General features: G+C 41.2%; 1 protein-coding gene and 1 long non-coding RNA gene across 7 annotated transcripts in view; one reads left to right on the forward strand and one right to left on the reverse strand.

Annotated features, from left to right (window-relative positions):
* LOC115353022 (collagen alpha-1(XV) chain-like) overlaps window positions 1–17,189 on the reverse strand; it is a 161,280-nt gene that overhangs the window by 12,229 nt on the left and 131,862 nt on the right. For 5 of the 6 annotated variants that reach the window (XM_030041939.1, XM_030041934.1, XM_030041937.1 and 2 more), the window contains 8 exons: window positions 16,464–16,517; window positions 16,324–16,383; window positions 14,205–14,273; window positions 13,788–13,829; window positions 10,211–10,256; window positions 6,894–6,983; window positions 3,173–3,222; window positions 1,264–1,374 (listed from right to left, as the gene is read on the reverse strand). In XM_030041939.1, the coding sequence (XP_029897799.1) occupies window positions 1,264–1,374; window positions 3,173–3,222; window positions 6,894–6,983; window positions 10,211–10,256; window positions 13,788–13,829; window positions 14,205–14,273; window positions 16,324–16,383; window positions 16,464–16,517 (522 nt within the window). The remainder of the gene's footprint in view (window positions 1–1,263; window positions 1,375–3,172; window positions 3,223–6,893; window positions 6,984–10,210; window positions 10,257–13,787; window positions 13,830–14,204; window positions 14,274–16,323; window positions 16,384–16,463; window positions 16,518–17,189) is intronic. The other variant, XM_030041938.1, reaches the window with a different exon arrangement.
* Window positions 4,526–10,099, forward strand: LOC121232426. The gene is made up of 3 exons (XR_005930821.1): window positions 4,526–4,746; window positions 6,864–7,060; window positions 8,150–10,099. It is a non-coding gene; the product is annotated as an uncharacterized LOC121232426 (long non-coding RNA).

Genomic DNA, 17,189 nt, shown 5'->3' on the forward strand with positions numbered 1-17,189 from the left:
TAATGGAAAATTAAAAATCTGACCACATACTAAACTATATTAAAGAATTTAAGTTTCAGAAAGCTTTCTGAAGTTCTCGCACCTATTCCTGAGTAGCTGATATCTGCAAAACTCTCAACAGTACTCTCAAAGTCCTGGATCTCAACTCCGCTCATGCTGAGACTACTTGCTTTGATGCGCTTTTGATAAGAGTTTGTTGGAAGGTACATGGTGGAAAGGTTTAACATAAAGTGTGTCTATGCAGGTGTATGTCTCATGATGAATGTTGTCTTCTCCCTCCTGTGACCAAATGTCAGCTCGTATCCCTTGAGCTCTCCAGCTGCCAGTCTTCCAGATTAAAAAGGCTCCAACTCTCTACATTTCCAGTTTAGCAGTGTGTCCTCAGCCTGAAAGAGGAGGGCTCGTGCTCCCTCTGCTCAAACTGGCCTGCATACATGGAACAGTTTTTGGACCCTGGACTAGGAGAGCTCGGTCTCTGATGGATCTCAGTGGTGCCAACCATCTCCTTCCTGCCAGTAGAACAGTTTCTAAACAGGGAGATGGTTCTCAGCAATGTGGAATAGTGCCAGGGGGATTTTTGAAGGTGGGCTTGCTAACCTAATATTCGTTTTCAGCTGTGACCCACCCATTCATGCTCCTTGGCACAGAACATGACAACAGAGTAATGCAATGTACACATTTGTTGATAGATCTCAGGGATAAACTGGTTTCCAAAGGATTAGTGCATTTGATTCCAAAGCAGCTGTGGTGGCAACTACCAGAAGGTAAAACAACTAGGTAGACATTAGGCAGTGGCTGAATTTTACAGGAATGATCCAGATGGGTACACACTGGACTTTTTGTTCCTGGTTTTGGATTACTGGAATAGAAAATTAGATTAATTATTTAGATGGCCAATAATATTCAAGTCAGCCTCTGTCTAACTTTATATAGCCTATTTTGGCCTTTATGGGCATATAGGTAGTAGTACTTATACTGCCTTGATTTGTAATGCTATTAATAGCATGAATCTACATACTGATGTATTGTATTAGACAGCTGAGCATAACATTGCATCAATTTTTCATAGCAAATTAATTGTGCACAGCAGTGAAGTGTCTGTGTTTACGCCTGGTACAACTCTCTCGTATTCACCTAATGGTTAGCATATGAGTTTTTATATAGTTCTTAGCATCATCTTGATGTTTGTCTCTTTTTAGTGCATTCTAAATTAAAGCAATGGGTACCCACAAACATTCCTATTCTACAACTTGTGTGACTTACAACCAGTCCTGGTCTTCCAGGTGGTCCAGGAGGTCCTGTCAGAAAAAACCCTCCATTTGGTTCTCCTTTTTCTCCTTTCGCACCAGTGACTCCGTTGTCTCCTTTTTCACCCTTTAAAGAGAATACATTTTAAAACATTGAGCTGAAGCGAGATCAGGACTCTATGCACTGATCTTTTAAAGCTACATGAAATCTCTGAGCTTAATAAAGAAAAGCATCTGCGTAAAATATTTTTGACATCACTTCCTTCTTCCGTGACAGGGAATGAAAAGGAATGCTTTCTCTATGGAGGCTGCAAGGCTCTCTCAGGACAGGGGCTGGAGGAGGTGGGCTTAGGTGGAGGCAGAGAAAATGCCTCTGTTGCTCTTTCCTGCTATTCTACCCAGCAAAACCTTGTTCTGTGCTGTAGCTGGAGGCAAAGAGAAAGTCAGAGGAAGCATAAATCCTGGCTTTCCGCTTTTCTCCATCACTAAGGACAAAGCAAAGCAAGATTGACATGGAGTGGACAGATATTTAAACGTATGTGGCAAAGTGAAGATTACTGTGTATAGGTAGAGAGAGGAGGGCAGGGGTGTGTACCAGGATAACGGAAGAGACACCACACAAAATTGTAGACACTTTGAACTGCATGTCTGCTCCTGTCCTTCACTGTTATCACTTAGTTTGGGGAACAGAGTGATAGGTAAGAAGAAGCGTTTAAATGGTAGGTTATTATCTCTCTGTGCAAAATGAGCCACAGCATTTGTAGGTTCCTCCTCTCATTATTTCCTTCTGTTTGTCTGCTCTTTTTTTCCTTCAACTTTTTTGGGTCTACTTTGTTTCCCCTTTCTGAGAAATAAACCTGTGAATAGAAGAGGCAAAGGGCAAAGCAAGAATGGCAGGTAGCTGCAGAAAGCCAGCAGAGATGGCTATGTATAGGTCCTCCTCTGACTTCTCTTCTTTTCTGTTTCCCAGTAAACAGGACTATAAAGCTTTCTGTATGGCATGCTATTTTGCAGAGATGAAGGACTAGATGAAAAATGAGTTCTTTGTTGCTAAAGCTGTAAAGCTACAGACACTACTCTATAAAATCAAAGAAGCCGTATCAGCTCTGCCATGCATGCATGAGGCACTTTATGTCATAGGAATAACTTAGGTGCACTCAGCCAAGCAGAAACAAAATCTGAAAACCAGAACGTGCTAAGTGTCCTTCAAGGAAACTGACAGTACACTGCTTTTGGTGGCATCGTTAAATGATAACTTGATTCAATTTTTTCAGATCTACTGATAAAGAGCCTTGTTCACTTAAAAACATTTAAAATAATGTTGCATTGGTATTCATTTTTGTCACTTGAAGCAGTCAGAAGAATAATGGAACAGAGAGAGACCAAACACATCAAGATATGGGTATACTTTCTTGTAAGAGATTCCAGGAACAGTAGTTTCCATCACTTTAACTTAGTTTAGTCAATGTGCTTAAAAGATAAATAGTATTACACAGAAGTGATTTCCTGCCCTGCCATGTGTTAATTGTTGCTAAATTTTTCTAGAAGTCCTTTAGGTAATGGATGTCTCTTACCTGAGCTGGCCTGGAAACAAAAGCATTCATTTATGGCAGATAATTTATACCAACTTATGTTAGGTAACAGTGAATTATGACTCACTTTAATACCACTGGGAAGGTAAAAAGCCTTAGTAATAAAGTTTTTTCAAAAGTAATCTTTATATACTACTGACATCTGCTACCTCTATACTTGTAATAAACTTGTCTATGCAGCTGGAGTTTAAGAAATTAATATCATTTGTAATTGCTGATGCTCTTATCTGTTTTGTATATTTCAACATGCTGTACTGTTTTATGCTTAATTCATAGTGAAGTACACTTTAAAAAAAGCTTAACAGAACTCAAACACAAATGGGATATAATTACCTTTATGCTATTAATAAAGTGGCTGAAATATGATGGAGGCAGAGGTGGACCTGAAAAATGAAGAAAATACAATAAAGTACAATAATTATCTGTAATTTTCTTTTTAAAAGCACTGCTTTGGATATTACTGGTTTAGGAGCTTAAAGGAAAAATATTTACAATAATAACATTAACCTTTAAATCTAACAGATATTTTTAGTTTGGTTTCCTAACAAAGCCAGGCTTACATGTCCCATCTTGTCTGTCACTCCTTCACCTTAATAACTTCTGAATCTGATTGTGAATTTCAGACAAATTTGAAAGCAAAGAAGGCTCAAAGATGAAAAATTCCCAGTTCTCTGAAAAAATGGCAGCTGGGCAGAGGGTGAAAGAGAAACATCCAAATTAACACCTTTGATGGAAGCCCAGGTAAAAGAAACACTTTCCATAAGTTTTGCCAGCAGTGGGGTGGCCAATCAGTAGTTGTGTTATCTTTCATGCAAGGGCAGTACCATAACTGACAAGAGAAAGAAACAGTGTTACTGCCATGCTACTGATCATAGAATAATTATTTGTTTCTTGACATTTTTCTGCAACAAAAACCAGTAGCAGTATTAATGGTTATACCACCTGTGGTGTGTTGTCTGTCAATGGTGGTCAGCCAAAGCTGTCAGGCCAGCACAAAAGGTCTAAAAAGCCTTCAGATAGTCTCTGTTTGGCATACGCTTGGAAAAAAAGACTGTTTTACAGCTGCCCATAACAGCTTGATGCATTTTCTTCAAATGTGTTCTGAGTAATTTTTCAGATCTTTGGGTCCAACCCTATGCAAGCCAGAGGACTCTGGTCTCTGTGTGCTGTCTCAGATACAATTAAGTCAAATAGAGATTGTATACATCTGCACCCTGGGACAGAAATGTATTCCTTCTATGGCAGCTATTTTGATTTTATTCCAACCCTGCCAATTATAGCTCACTGCAGTGATTTGCTTGATCCATGTGAGGGGATGGGGAACAGCCAGGTGGAATGGAATGGTAGGTGTCCTTCTTGGATGTTGCTTGGCATTAGTCTCTACACTGGGCAATGTCTGAGGTCTTTCTAGGATGACCAGCAAGCAGACTACTCTTGGGCAAGTTACATGAGGAAAAGGGAGATCACCATTCAAAGTGGAAGTAAAAAATCTAAATCAGGCATTTTCATTTCAGTTTGTTTTCAGATATTGCTGAAGTGGACTAACAGCGCTTTGCATGTGCATAATCAATGGCAAAATCATGCGCTCCCAACAATCATGAAGTCACAGAACTTTGGTGACCTTTCTTTTAGAAAACGGGAAGCTACACTGCTTTCAGATCTGGGATCTGATCTAGAAATTAACTTAGCCTCTGGAGCAACAGAACTCACTTATTACCAGAGTCAATGCTTGCCCAGCGAGAAGCCATCTTTCTCCACCTCACTGATTTTCCTTTAGCTCCATTCCTTCCAGGATTCACAGAGAAAAGGGTGAAGCTTCTTCTTCATACAGAAAAGAAGGTCTCAGGACAAACAAACAGGCCAAAGCATGGATTTGGAGGAGTGTGAAAACTTGTCTATAATGCCAGGTTGGTATTTTGGGGAATGACCCGGAGGAAGGCATGGGGTTGACTATGGTCAAGGGCCAGCACACTGCAATAAACACTGCATTTTCAATTAGCAGATCTTCAGCCTTAGGCAATTGGGTGTGAGACTATGATATAGTGAAGTTTCCTCCTCTATTTCTAAATGTCTTTTGTTACAAGGCTCCAGACTGTGTTCCTCCAGCCAGAAACACTGGGGTTGCGCTGGAGCATTGCCCATGTGGTTGGAACACAGCACCTATGCTCTGGATACTTACTACACCTCCCTCTATACAGAGTAGCTAAATAAAGTGTGGCCTGCCATTTACCCACTTTTTCTGTTGGCTTCATAGTTTTGGATGCTATCAATTAATAGAACCTCTTTGTAAGGTTGGAGAGGAGACATTCTGTGAAAAGAAAAAATAAATCCACTGGTGGACAAGTAGCACAGTTCAGAAACATTTTCTGATTGCTGGAACTCAACACATATTGTAGTGGAAGGAGCTTCAGCCCTCTGTGCCTCAGAGAAGGTTTTGAAAAATTCCTGTACTTTAATCATATTCCACTACCCTGCAACTTACGGCTTGTGAATTTTCAGTGTCAATGATTATGTGGATATCTGTGAGACCCAGAGAACTGGTTTGTGTAAAAGAATATTTTAGCAACCACATAAACAAGCAAGAACCAAAAAGGAATATTTTTTAGAGCAGCAATGGAATTGGTCTTAGTCAACAGATTTTAACTTCACAAAATATTGAAGCTAGTCAATCTGTTTGGATTCAGTTGGCAAACAAATGAATAGATCTATGTTATTTTATGAGAAAGGTGAATTCAGTTTTCAGTTTAACCAGAATTCTTGTGTTATTTTCACTATCCTTCACTAGCTGCAGTTTTACAACAAGATGATAAGCATAATCCTCTCATAATCCTCTCCTTCTGAAGCACCTGAAATCATCAGTTATAGGCAAAAATACTTGTAGGACATTAGTTTTCATTAAATATGGAACCTGAGAAGGAACGGACATGTTCGTGGTGGATAAACCAGCACAGAAGAGAAGATTTTCTTTATTTCTGTTTAGGAATGCTTATTCCTTCTTCTATTTACAAGTTTATTGATGACTAGGAAGCACTAACCACTTATTTTAAGGCACTGGATATTAATCAAAATAAAAATTAATGAGCACAAGAGAAGAAAATGGATTTTAATAGAACAGATGTCCTCTTAAAAATAATCAAAATATCATCTTCAGTCAACAGAACTGTGTCTTTGGAACAAAGACAGATATATCCATATAGATGTAGTTTCGTATTTATTATCAACACATAAGAGGACAAAGATTATAAATATGGTACAGCAACATTAATTTGATATACTGCTGCTTCTATTTCAAATTATTTCTGGCACTGACCAAAGCCTTACCTCAGTATATGAGATTTCAAAAAATGTATAGAAAAGGAAGAGTTTGTAATAGCTATCTTTTCAAACGGATGCTTGCTTCTGTAACTATTTTTGAATGTTTAAGAATTAGCAATGTGTATCAACTTTTTGATACAGAAAAGTAAATCTTTGGTAAGGAACATCTGTTATGATGTTCCTACCATCAGTGAATTGGTATTTTTAGTTCACACAGACTTTTCATGATTATCACAAATAAAGCATAGAATATTAAGAAGTTGGTTGACATGGAAATCGTCTTGTTCCAGTTCCAGCTGGAAGTGGGACTGTCATCAAGAAGTGACTGCCTTGAACTCAGAATGCAGAGGTGTGTTACCCTGAGATGGGAAGCACTGGATTTTAGCCCAATTGGCTCAGAAAGACCGACAACAAAATGATGTCTCAGGAATTGAACATGATGTCCTTCTAAGATTTCAAAAAATCTCTGACCAGGCAGTTACATTTCAATATCTATTCTTGCACTTAACACTTCCATAATACTTACAAATGTGCTGTACAGATAGTTCTTTTCAGAAGACATTTTTGATAACGTTATGGGCTTTGTTGTTCTGTGTGTCAGTTCAGCAAGGAACCTAGGTGTACATCTTTAGGCAGGTAAGGCTGCCAGGGTAAGCATCAAAGTACTTTGCTGAATTGCTTTTTAAGTTAAACATGTATTCCTTTTCAGGATGTCAATGCCATATCAGATTTAGTGTACCTGGTGGTCCTGGAGCACCTCTGTCTCCCTTTTCTCCTTTTAAGTCTGCTGAGCTGCGCAGCCCCCAGGAATCTCTGTTTGCTTTAGCACCTGCCACAAAAGCATCACAAATTCGTGAGAACTTGCAAACAGCAGAGACTATAGCAGTGACAATCAAACCACCCAAGGTGAGAGCAGACTTTTCCATACATGCGGGGCACGTGGCTCCAGTCCCTTGCTTGTCTCACTCTCCTCACGAACATTGAATGGCTGCCTCGTTGTCCTCTCTTATCAAGCCCAACACGTGCAAGACAACCTCTCTCTTTCTTACAAGTCAATCTTTCACTCTCCCTTCCCCAACCACCTAGCCTAAGACCCTCTGAACAAACCTGTTCTCACTGCAGTTGTGAATTTCACTGGGGCCAGTGTAGAAACAGTTCTTGAGTTATGGCTCTGCATTTGATACCACATCTTCTAGTACCTCCAGACTCCAAAACAAACCAATAAATGATAATATCTGCAGCTGTGAATGTCAAAAATGTTATCATTTATTGCTCCTTCATGTCATAAAAGCATTAATAATGAAGAAAATGTTCTCTGAGAACAGAAATGCTTTTAGCATAATTTTCCATCCAGGTGAGCTAAGGGTAGAATTACACCCAAATACATCTGGATAAACCTATTTTTCCAGATATTATTCAACTTCCATGCTAACCTTACCCTATCACATAGCTGGGTAAAATGACCCCTGAGTATTTAGACTTCTTAGGTCTGATTTCTCTCTTTGTTCTGCCTGAGTAATTGCTAATATCTTTGCAAAATTCATGTAAAATAACATCATTCTGCCACAGTAACATCTTATAGCCACTTCCTTCAGGCAGAAATGCCTTTCAAGTTTAAGGGGAGGTGATCCTATTGTGAGTTATGGGCAGGAAGGGTACTGAAATACAATGACAAGCAGATACAAGACACATCTCTTGAAGTAATTTTTAATGGTTCCCTGCCTGTGATATCCTCAGCCCCTGTGGTCAGTTGTGGTCTATGCTGGGAGTCAGTGGATCACTAAGAACACTGACTCTTTTCTAACCTCATCTGATTACATTTGTGAATTTCACTGGGGCAAGCACAGAAACAATCTGTTGCTTGGGTACCTAGTCCATGCTCCATGACCTGGTGCCAATTCTAAATAAGATTTTATTGGTAAGAAATAAACAAAGACTTTATTGGTAAGAAAGCCTTAGTTTGAAAAATAGTTACAGCATTTTTCCTTCTTCTAGTTGTGCAGAATGGCTACAAATACAGAAGAATGAGATGGACTTCTTCCCTTTCAGAGCCCCAGGTTACAACAGAAGTTTCCAGATAGTTCCTCTCTGCCCTTCTCTTTCATCTTTTCAGTCATGAGAAGTGAAAGCTGGTCATCCTCCCATGGATATCCCCGTGATCTGTCTGGTGACCCAGCCTCCAGCTGTGAGCCCATGGTCAAAGGCCTATTGACAGAGCAGTGGGGCCTCATTTTATGTTGCTGATTAAACTGTAAACTCTCCAGACTCCTTTGCAGAGTGATGGGAACAGTGTTTTAATTCCCAGGAACATGGGAACTGGGAAACAGGTTCAGGCTGTATGTTAGAGGCTGCACTACTGCTTTTTTCCACAAAATTACACTGAAAGTATAATAAATAGGCAGGAATAAATTTTTGTTATAAGTAGTTAAAGAAAAGGAGGAAGACCACCGACTTTATTTCCTCTGTGATCTTGAGAAGACCTCCTTCTCCATTGTGTACTACTGGATCATAAGAAAAGCACTGAACCAGAGATGCAGGCTTGCCTTAATTTTAATGCCTCGTGCGCACCGTAAGTGACCACTTTGTGCTTATCTGGTGGAGTACTAGCTCAAGAATGGAACAGTCAGACCATTACAATATTCTTAAAATGGCATGAAAACTGTACATAAATGGTGACTTTCCCTCCTTAAACCAAAGAAAGAAGGGATGCATGCTGGAGTGACTTCAGTGTTTACTCTTTGGGTTGAGAATTAGTATGCATTTAGAGAAAAGAAACTATAATGTTTAATTGAAAAAAACCGACAAGTTTTAAACAAAATTGTCATAGTCAAAATCCTCACTTTCAAGCTTTTACCTAGGCTGAAAGTCTAAAAAGAGCAGAATGTCCTTTATCAGCTTGGAGTCAACTCTTAGAACTCTTAGAAAATGCCTTGAACCAAGAACTTCGGGTTCTCTGTGGACATTTATTCTGTTACATCATGGTTTCTTTGTTAAAAACAAAAATACAGACAGAGAAATTTTTTGGAGTTCCTGTGTACAGGGGGACACAAGCAATTAGGAGTCTTTGAATTTAGGAGCAGCACTGGACAACCTAGGCTTTATGGACTTAATTCTGTGGACATAGCCCTGAAGAAATGTGGACAGTTTGCCAAGCACGAGACTTTGGCTTTCACTTGTAAGAGATGAGTTAGTTATTCAGCGGTAAGGATTCAGAGAGGAAGCTCAGGGCATCATTGTACCCCACAAATTTGACCCTCTATTGTCGTGAAACCCCCTTCCATTCAGAGGAGTGAAAACTAACAAAACTTCTCCAGCCTTGTGAGAATTTCCCCAGGGTCCTCATGTGTGGAGTTTCTCATCCTCCTTCCCCATTAGTCTTACTTCCTTCTTTGTCTGCCTGTCACGTTTTTGTCCTAGCTACTCCCGAACCCCAGAAATTATTTTTCTTTTCAGCAGGCCTCACCTTCCTAGTGAAGGAGGGGATGAGAAACATTTCTTCTGTCTCACCAGAAAAATCACCACCCCCTCACAGAAAGAATCTTTAATAGCTTGTTTCTTTCCCTCAGCAATATTCTCTGGGACTCCAGCAGCCAGCATGTGTTGACCCTGCCTGTGATAATTTTCTTTCAAGCCAAAAGATGGGAGCTCTGATTACAAGCTCGTGGTTTTTGTGTATCAGTCACTCAGAGAAGGGAAGTGGTTTCGACACCATCAAACACTGGAGGAATGAGACCACCTGGCTGCTTGGTGGGATGGAGTATCAGGTGGACTTTAGAATTTGCATCTTAGGAACACTGCCAGAGCAGAGAGTAATGATTTGTCGCAGCCATGTGTGACACCTCTGCTCTGACAGAGGACTTCTAAGATTAGATCTTGCAGAAACTGTATTGCATTGCTCAATTTATGAATCTTAGTCTTCAAAGTGCAGACCTAAGCTTTTTTTCTTCTCCCTCAAACCCGGTTATGCAATAACCAAGAAAAAGCAAGAAGAGCTTAACTAAGAAAAAAACAAAAAAAACCTTATTTAAACCAAGGTATGAGAAAAGAATTACTCACCATGGACATTAAGAGCTTCTTGATTTACAGGGTAAGGAGTGCTCACCTACAGACAAATAAATCTATTAAAAATTATGCATACACATTAACCAATGGATGTGCATTACTTGGTGTGACTGAACAGCCTGGAAAATTTGCATGCTATCACAGTGAATATTATAACAACAGTCTGGGATTATCTCCAGTTTGTCAAGGTCCGAGTATTAGCTGATCAAGCTTTTTTCAGGATTGTGCTCTTTAACATGCAACATGCTCTCAGGAAGAGGGTAACAACATGCATTTTGGAGGCATCAGCAAATCCTACTCTCAGTCATGCCAGTGAAGCATCAGAAAACTCATTCTCCAAGAACAATTCTGAATTCACATCACTGCATTTGAAAGCAGGATTTGATTTTTGACTGTAAGATAACAGACTGTGTTTGTAAATTTTTCATCAGACCATGGCTATGCCTACTGTCTGATGTTGACCTATGCTCCAGATGCATTGAGACCATAACTGGGAGGCAGAAGCTATTCTAGTCTATCCTGTTCTGATACCAGCCACCTGTAACAGCGGGCATGCGACTTACCTCTACTGCCCGTCTTCAAAATAGGGACAGTGCAGGAATTAAAATGTGGCACAGTGCTTGCAAATGGACAGATCTTAGTACTAGCTAGTACTATTTATATGAATCTAAGCAAGCGTATGAAAAAAACCTGAAGGTGCTGCATCTGGCTAATCCTGTAGTATTAGCTCTTAGAAGTCTTACTCACATGGATAGCTCCATTAACTTCAGAAGTTCAGTTCACATGAGGAAAACTTGTGGGGTTCAGTCTGTAGTTCTTTACTGATATTCATTTATGTAGGCATGTACAGCAGACTTCTTATCTATACACTTGGATAGGTTTAGGAGATTATTCACAAATGTAGGACAAATCTGTCTAGCATACTCAGGTGCCTGAAGAGGTGTTTATAAGTACAGGTTTCTATTGTGCACATAAAAGTTACTGCTATTATTCACTGATTGCAACCTTCTTGAAAAGTGACATTCTATTATTATCTGAAATTCAGCTAAAATAGGCTTGTATTGTTTGAATCATTCCACAGAGAATCACAGGAGAGTTGAGGCTGGAAGGCATCTCTGGAGACTGTCTAGCCCAAAGCAGGATCGACTACATCAGGTTGCTCAGGGACTTGTCCAGGCAGGTTTCAGAGGTGAGGCTGACTAATCCATATGTGATTATGGACATATGTGATTAATATACAAGAATGTTATATGGTGGGAATGGGAAGGTTTAAGGGAGGAATTCAAAGAGGTAAAAAGCTGATGCCTGGTGGTGGTAGGCTGAAACCATAGAGATGTCAAATTACCATAGAGTAATGACTAGTTATCATTAATTAACAGAAAGATCCATAAGCTGGGATACATTTTTCTTCAGCAGGAAGGGTAGGGTGATGATGAGTATCAATGCATCTGGTATACTGCAAGTCGAGAGCTGCTTCTCTAAAGCAAGTGAAAAAGAACTGGAATGGAAATTGGAGGAGCGGGCACAATACTATTTTGAGCTATACTGCTAACAGAGAAGTAGAACAGCCATACTGCACACCACAGGATTCAGGGGAGGTCTGTGGCTCTCAAAGACAGAATTCTTTCCAAGTACCTAACCCATGGCTTAACAGTACAATATTGCCCTAGGGAAAGTACTTTCAGCACTGAGCTCTGTTCGCAGTTCATTGTAGGATGTATTTTCCATAATTCCTTAAACAAAAATGGCATCAGGGTGTTCCGAAAATGTAACCCCCCCATCTCCTTTCTTTTGATGCTATGTCTGGAATTGCAGGTTGTATTGGGTTTGTGTGGCAAGGTTTTGGTAGCGGGGGGGTTACAGGGGTGGCTTCAGTGAGAAGCTGCTGGAAGCTTCTCCTATGTCTGACAGAGCCAACACCAGCCGGCTCTAAAAGGGACCTGCCGCTGGCCAAGGCCGAGCCCATCAGTGATAGTGGCAGTGCCTCTGGGAGAACATATTTAAGAAGGAAAAAAAAGTTATGGGGCACACAGAAATGGCAGCTGGAGAGAGGAGTGAGAACATGTAAGAGAAACAGCCCTGCAGACCCCCAGGTCAGTGCAGAAGGAGGGGGAGGAGATGCTCCAGGCGCCGGAGCAGAGATTCCCCTGCAGCCCGTGGGGAAGACCATGGTGAGGCAGGCTGTCCTCCTGCAGCCCAGGGAGGTCCACGGTGGAGCAGATCTCCACCTGCAGCCCAGGGAGGACCCCACGCCGGAGCAGGGGGATGCCCGAAGGAGGCTGTGACCCCGTGGGAAGCCCACGCTGGAGCAGGCTCCTGGCAGGACCTGCGGATCTGTGGAGAGAGGAGCCCACGGAGCAGGTTTTCTGGCAGGACTTGTGACCCCGTGGGGGGCCCATGCTGGAGCAGTGTGCTCCTGAAGGACTGCAGCCCGTGGAAGGGACCCACGCCGGAGCAGTTCATGAAGAACTGCAGCCCGTGGGAAGGACCCACGTTGGAGAAGTTCATGGAGGACTGTCTCCTGTGGGAGGGACCCCATGCTGGAGCAGGGGAAGAGTGAGGAGTCCTTGTCCCGAGGAGGAAGAAGCAGCAGAGACAACGTGTGATGAACTGAACCCGTAACTTCCCCGTCCCCCTGTGCCGCTGGGGGTTAGGTAGAGAATCCAGGAGTGAAGCTGTGCCTGGGAAGAAGGGCGGGGTGGAGGGAAGGTGTTTTGAGATTTGTTTTTATTTCTCATTACCCTACTCTGGTTGATTGGTAATAAATTGAGTTAATTTTCCCCAAGTTGAGTCTGTTTTGCCCATGACCGTAATTGGTGAGTGATCTCTCCTGTCCTTATCTCGACCCACGAGCCCTTTGTTATATTTTCTCTCCCCTGTCCAGCTGGGGGGGTGGGGACTGATAGAACGGCTTTGGTGGGCACCTGGCCTCTAGCCAGGGTCAACCCACCACACAGGTCCTTTGAAGGTAACAGGGGCTTTGTCATTCCCTTTGGAAAGCAGGGGCAGAGCTTCACCTGCTGCCATTCCTGAGATAATAAACGTTTATATGTGAATAGACTGCATTTGAGGGTCAAATAAAGAACATGATCTTTCTTTTCTGATGCATCTTTCATGCCACAATGAAATACGTAACAAGTCTTATTTTGGACAGGGAAATTGAAAACACCTAAAGACTTAATAACATGGAGACAGTATTTATATATACATCTGAAAAATGTGTGTATATGTATGTATATAACATTCAGCTCCCCAAAGCAACTCTTAAACTATGGAGACACAGGCTTTGAAAGGTATTAAAAGGGTTAGGACAAGCAAGTAATCAAAGCACTTTAAGCAAAAGGTTCTAGTGCTTCTAGTTCTGTTATATATTTTATAGATGGCTAATTTTGGGTATCTAAACACTTGAAAATCTGTTATCTTGAAGACTAGGTAAAACACATCTCTGGTGCAAAGCAGAAGGCAGGGGGAGAAAAGCTGCAAAACTACCGTGGTTATGTATATAGCTACTGTGGTTATGTACTGTCATGGCCATGCATTTTGCTAAGGGCAGATTCTGTGTGTGGCTTACTGGCATTTTGCAGTGAGGTCTGGGAGAGACTGGGAAAACTGTCTAGTGAAAACAAGAAGGGAAGTTATTTTAATGAACATAGGTATAATATGGCAGATAACACACCAAATAGATCTAATAGACATGACGGGACAAAGCCTAGAAACAAAACCCAGCACCTGCGGAGCGGAGAGCCCGGCTTGCTGCCTGGGAGCTCTCACAGGTCTGTCAGCAGGTCCCACCCTGGGGGGGGGGCAAAACTCTTACATGGCAGTGGCTCCGGTTAAGAAATTTTTTTCGTATGCACACAAGCAAGGTCACCCACTGTAAACTGTGTGGCCTGAAACAAGTTTTGATGTTTCCCTTTGCAGACTGTTTCTAGAGCAGCACATTTCTGCTGCAGAGAGAGATCAGCAACTCATGCCCAGTTGTACTTACTCCTTTGATATAAACTATACGTCCTGGAGGTCCAGGGGGCCCTGGGGGTCCAGGCAAGCCAGGAAGGCCCTGGTAAGAGAAAGTGAAAGAAAGAAGATATTAGATCGTTTCATACGCAATACAACTGAGCCTACACAAGGAAGGCCAAGGGGCTCAGAGGGCCCCATTTAACCAAGAAGTTTTGCGTTAAATGGCTTGAGGGGAGACTGAGCATTCAGTTCCAGGGACGAAACTGTCAGGTGAATTTTAATATTTAACTTAAAGCAGTCTCTGGAGAACAAAATGGTCTAAGGCTTGTTTTCAGGGGAATAAAAACCCAAACCAGAAATCCCAAAGCACTAAAAATTGAAACTAAATTAAAGGCAGTGGATCTCTCATCCAAGGAAAGTCAGGTAATCCGAGACTGGTCTGGGATTCTCAAGACTGCTGAGATTCATATATTTTCAAGTGCCAGTCAGATAACTACATGCTAATTAGCACCTTCAAGGAACCCTGCTAGACTGGAGGCGTGACTGCCCTTTACAAAAAAATATGCCAACTCATTACTGTGTCATTTAAAAACCTGGCACCGTGCCATGTCCATCTTTCACTCCACATCAATGCCAGCTTCTGTGAGGTGACACATGTCATCTCATCAATAATTAGGGATCCATTACATTTTATCTTCCCTGAGCACTCCAGGAAGGACTATTAGAACATGCAGCCTGTTTTTTCACTTGTTTGCTTTAATCTCCCAGCCTGATGTACTTCATCTGGTTAGACTTGCTTTAATAGTTTTTGTTTGGTTAAGGCAGGCAACCCAGAAAATGAACCTTGACACTGTTTGAAGATATGGAGGAATGGAAAATCTACTTTAATATTTTCTGCTGGTGGCTAGTCATCTTTTCTGTCATTTTCTTCCAATTAGAATTTTTCTAATTTGTCTGTTTTCACCTTCCAGCAACTAAATTTCTATTTACACCTTTCTCTAGAGGTGTAAGCAACCTTTAGTACCTGGTCTTGCTTTCTGTGAAGATACTTAGGTACTTACCAATTCTCAGTCTCCCTGTCAGTCAGATAAAGCAGTATCATCATCTCGCTTATATTTATTTTCCAGATAGACAACATACTTGTGTTTTGCAGTTTGTGTGTCACATATTTTTTTTTCTTTTAAACAAAGTAGAACCAGAGGACTCACACCACAGAATTCATTTACAAGAAGTGCTCTACTGAAATACAGTGATATTCACTAGATCACCTTTTCTGATGCCTAGAGGATCCCTACCTTAGGACTTCTATGCTAACACAGTAAAATACCCTTGTCTTTTTTTTTCAGCGTATCTCTGATGCAGATGAAATATTATTAGCTGCTGTTGTGGTATGGGTAGCAATTTTTCTAGCACAGATTGCCCGGTGACATCAGAACGACCACACAAATTACTCTGCTATTGTGAAACATACTGCTTATGCTCAGCAATGTTTATTGTTCTGTAGTCCAGTCTTCATGTTTGCCATGAGACCACTTGTATGAAGTCTTTTCATAAGAACAGACTTGCAGCACCAGGACCTTGGTTCATCACTTGCCATTCCATAATTACAGGCTGTAGGTGGGCATGGATATGCTATCATCTATGCAGTGGTCATTATTCTGGATACATGTATATGGCAACGAAAGCAGGTAGTAGGTATTAGCAAGTATCTCCTCGTTAGTAGAGTAGATGCCACTTCACTATGATACGCTCAAGCACTGTTTGTACCTGTGCTAGATAGCTAAAAGCCTGTGGGAGTATCTTCACAACACGAGGGGTCATACTGATGGCCTGGATCAGGAAGTCTTTGATATATAGAAAGAATTGGCAATTGCAGATCATTTGCTATTTGAAACAGTTATGCTAACAGTGAATCACACATGTAACTGTTACACCCGGGAGCTGATACAACTATGTATATCTGCAAGAACTGTCCAGATGGACCCAGAAGTTGACTTTTCAATGATTGTTACCAGATAGGAAAAGTAGCAGAAACATATAATTATTTCTAGATCATTTCAGGTTTTTAGTCATGTCATCATTTTAAAGGAATTCATATAAATCAGACTTGACTTAAGATTTTAACAGGGTTTTTTTACATAAGAACTTACATAAAATGCTTCACCTCGATCACCTTTCACACCTCTCAGTCCATTCAGTCCTGGGCGGCCCTGAAATAAGTAGAAATAGTGTAGTATGTGTCAGAAGCAAGCTCCTCCATCTTTATTCCACTTGAAAGCATAATACATACTGGACGTCCTGGGAAACCAAGTTCTCCTTTAGGTCCAGTAGGTCCTATTGGTCCCTGGACAAAAAAGAAAATGTGATTATGGAGAATATATGGAACATATCTTTGACATATATTGGGTTATTTAGAATAAGAGGCACAGTTTTATATTTGCGTTAAAAATCAGTCTGTGATTGTCTGCGGAGAATGCACAGAATGTCTGCTCTACTTGCTCTGTTGAGTGATCTCAGAAGCTGAGGCCTGCATATCACAGTCAGCTCTGGCTTGGAAAAGACTGGTTATCTGAAATGAAGTCTGAGTTCTCAGCCATTTGTAGAGTGTGCAATTCAAAACTGAGTCACCACGTATCAAAGGAAGATTAAAGGTATCAATCGGTAGAAAAAAGGCAGTTGGTGATATATGCTTTGTGAATCTCCTTTTTGTTTGCTTTGGTTTTCTAATTATTTTTGACTCAGACCCTATGAGGAAATGTCTGTGAACCAGCCTGAGAATTCATATAGTGCCAGGCTTCTACATGCCTCTTGCCAGCCTGCGTATGTGGATTTATGGGGCTGATAGTTGAAACAGAACAGATCCTTCTTTATACAAGAGTGACTGACCCATCAGTCCTCACAAAGTGGTACAAGTGACTGCAAAAAGAAAGGGCGAGCAGGCTACCTGGGAAAAGTGGTCCAGGCCTCTGGATGATCTATGGCTGGGTGTTTGCAAGCATGCAACTTCCAGGCAACC

The sequence above is a fragment of the Aquila chrysaetos genome, chromosome 18, assembly GCF_900496995.4.
Source record: "Aquila chrysaetos chrysaetos chromosome 18, bAquChr1.4, whole genome shotgun sequence".
Classification (NCBI taxonomy): domain Eukaryota; kingdom Metazoa; phylum Chordata; class Aves; order Accipitriformes; family Accipitridae; genus Aquila; species Aquila chrysaetos.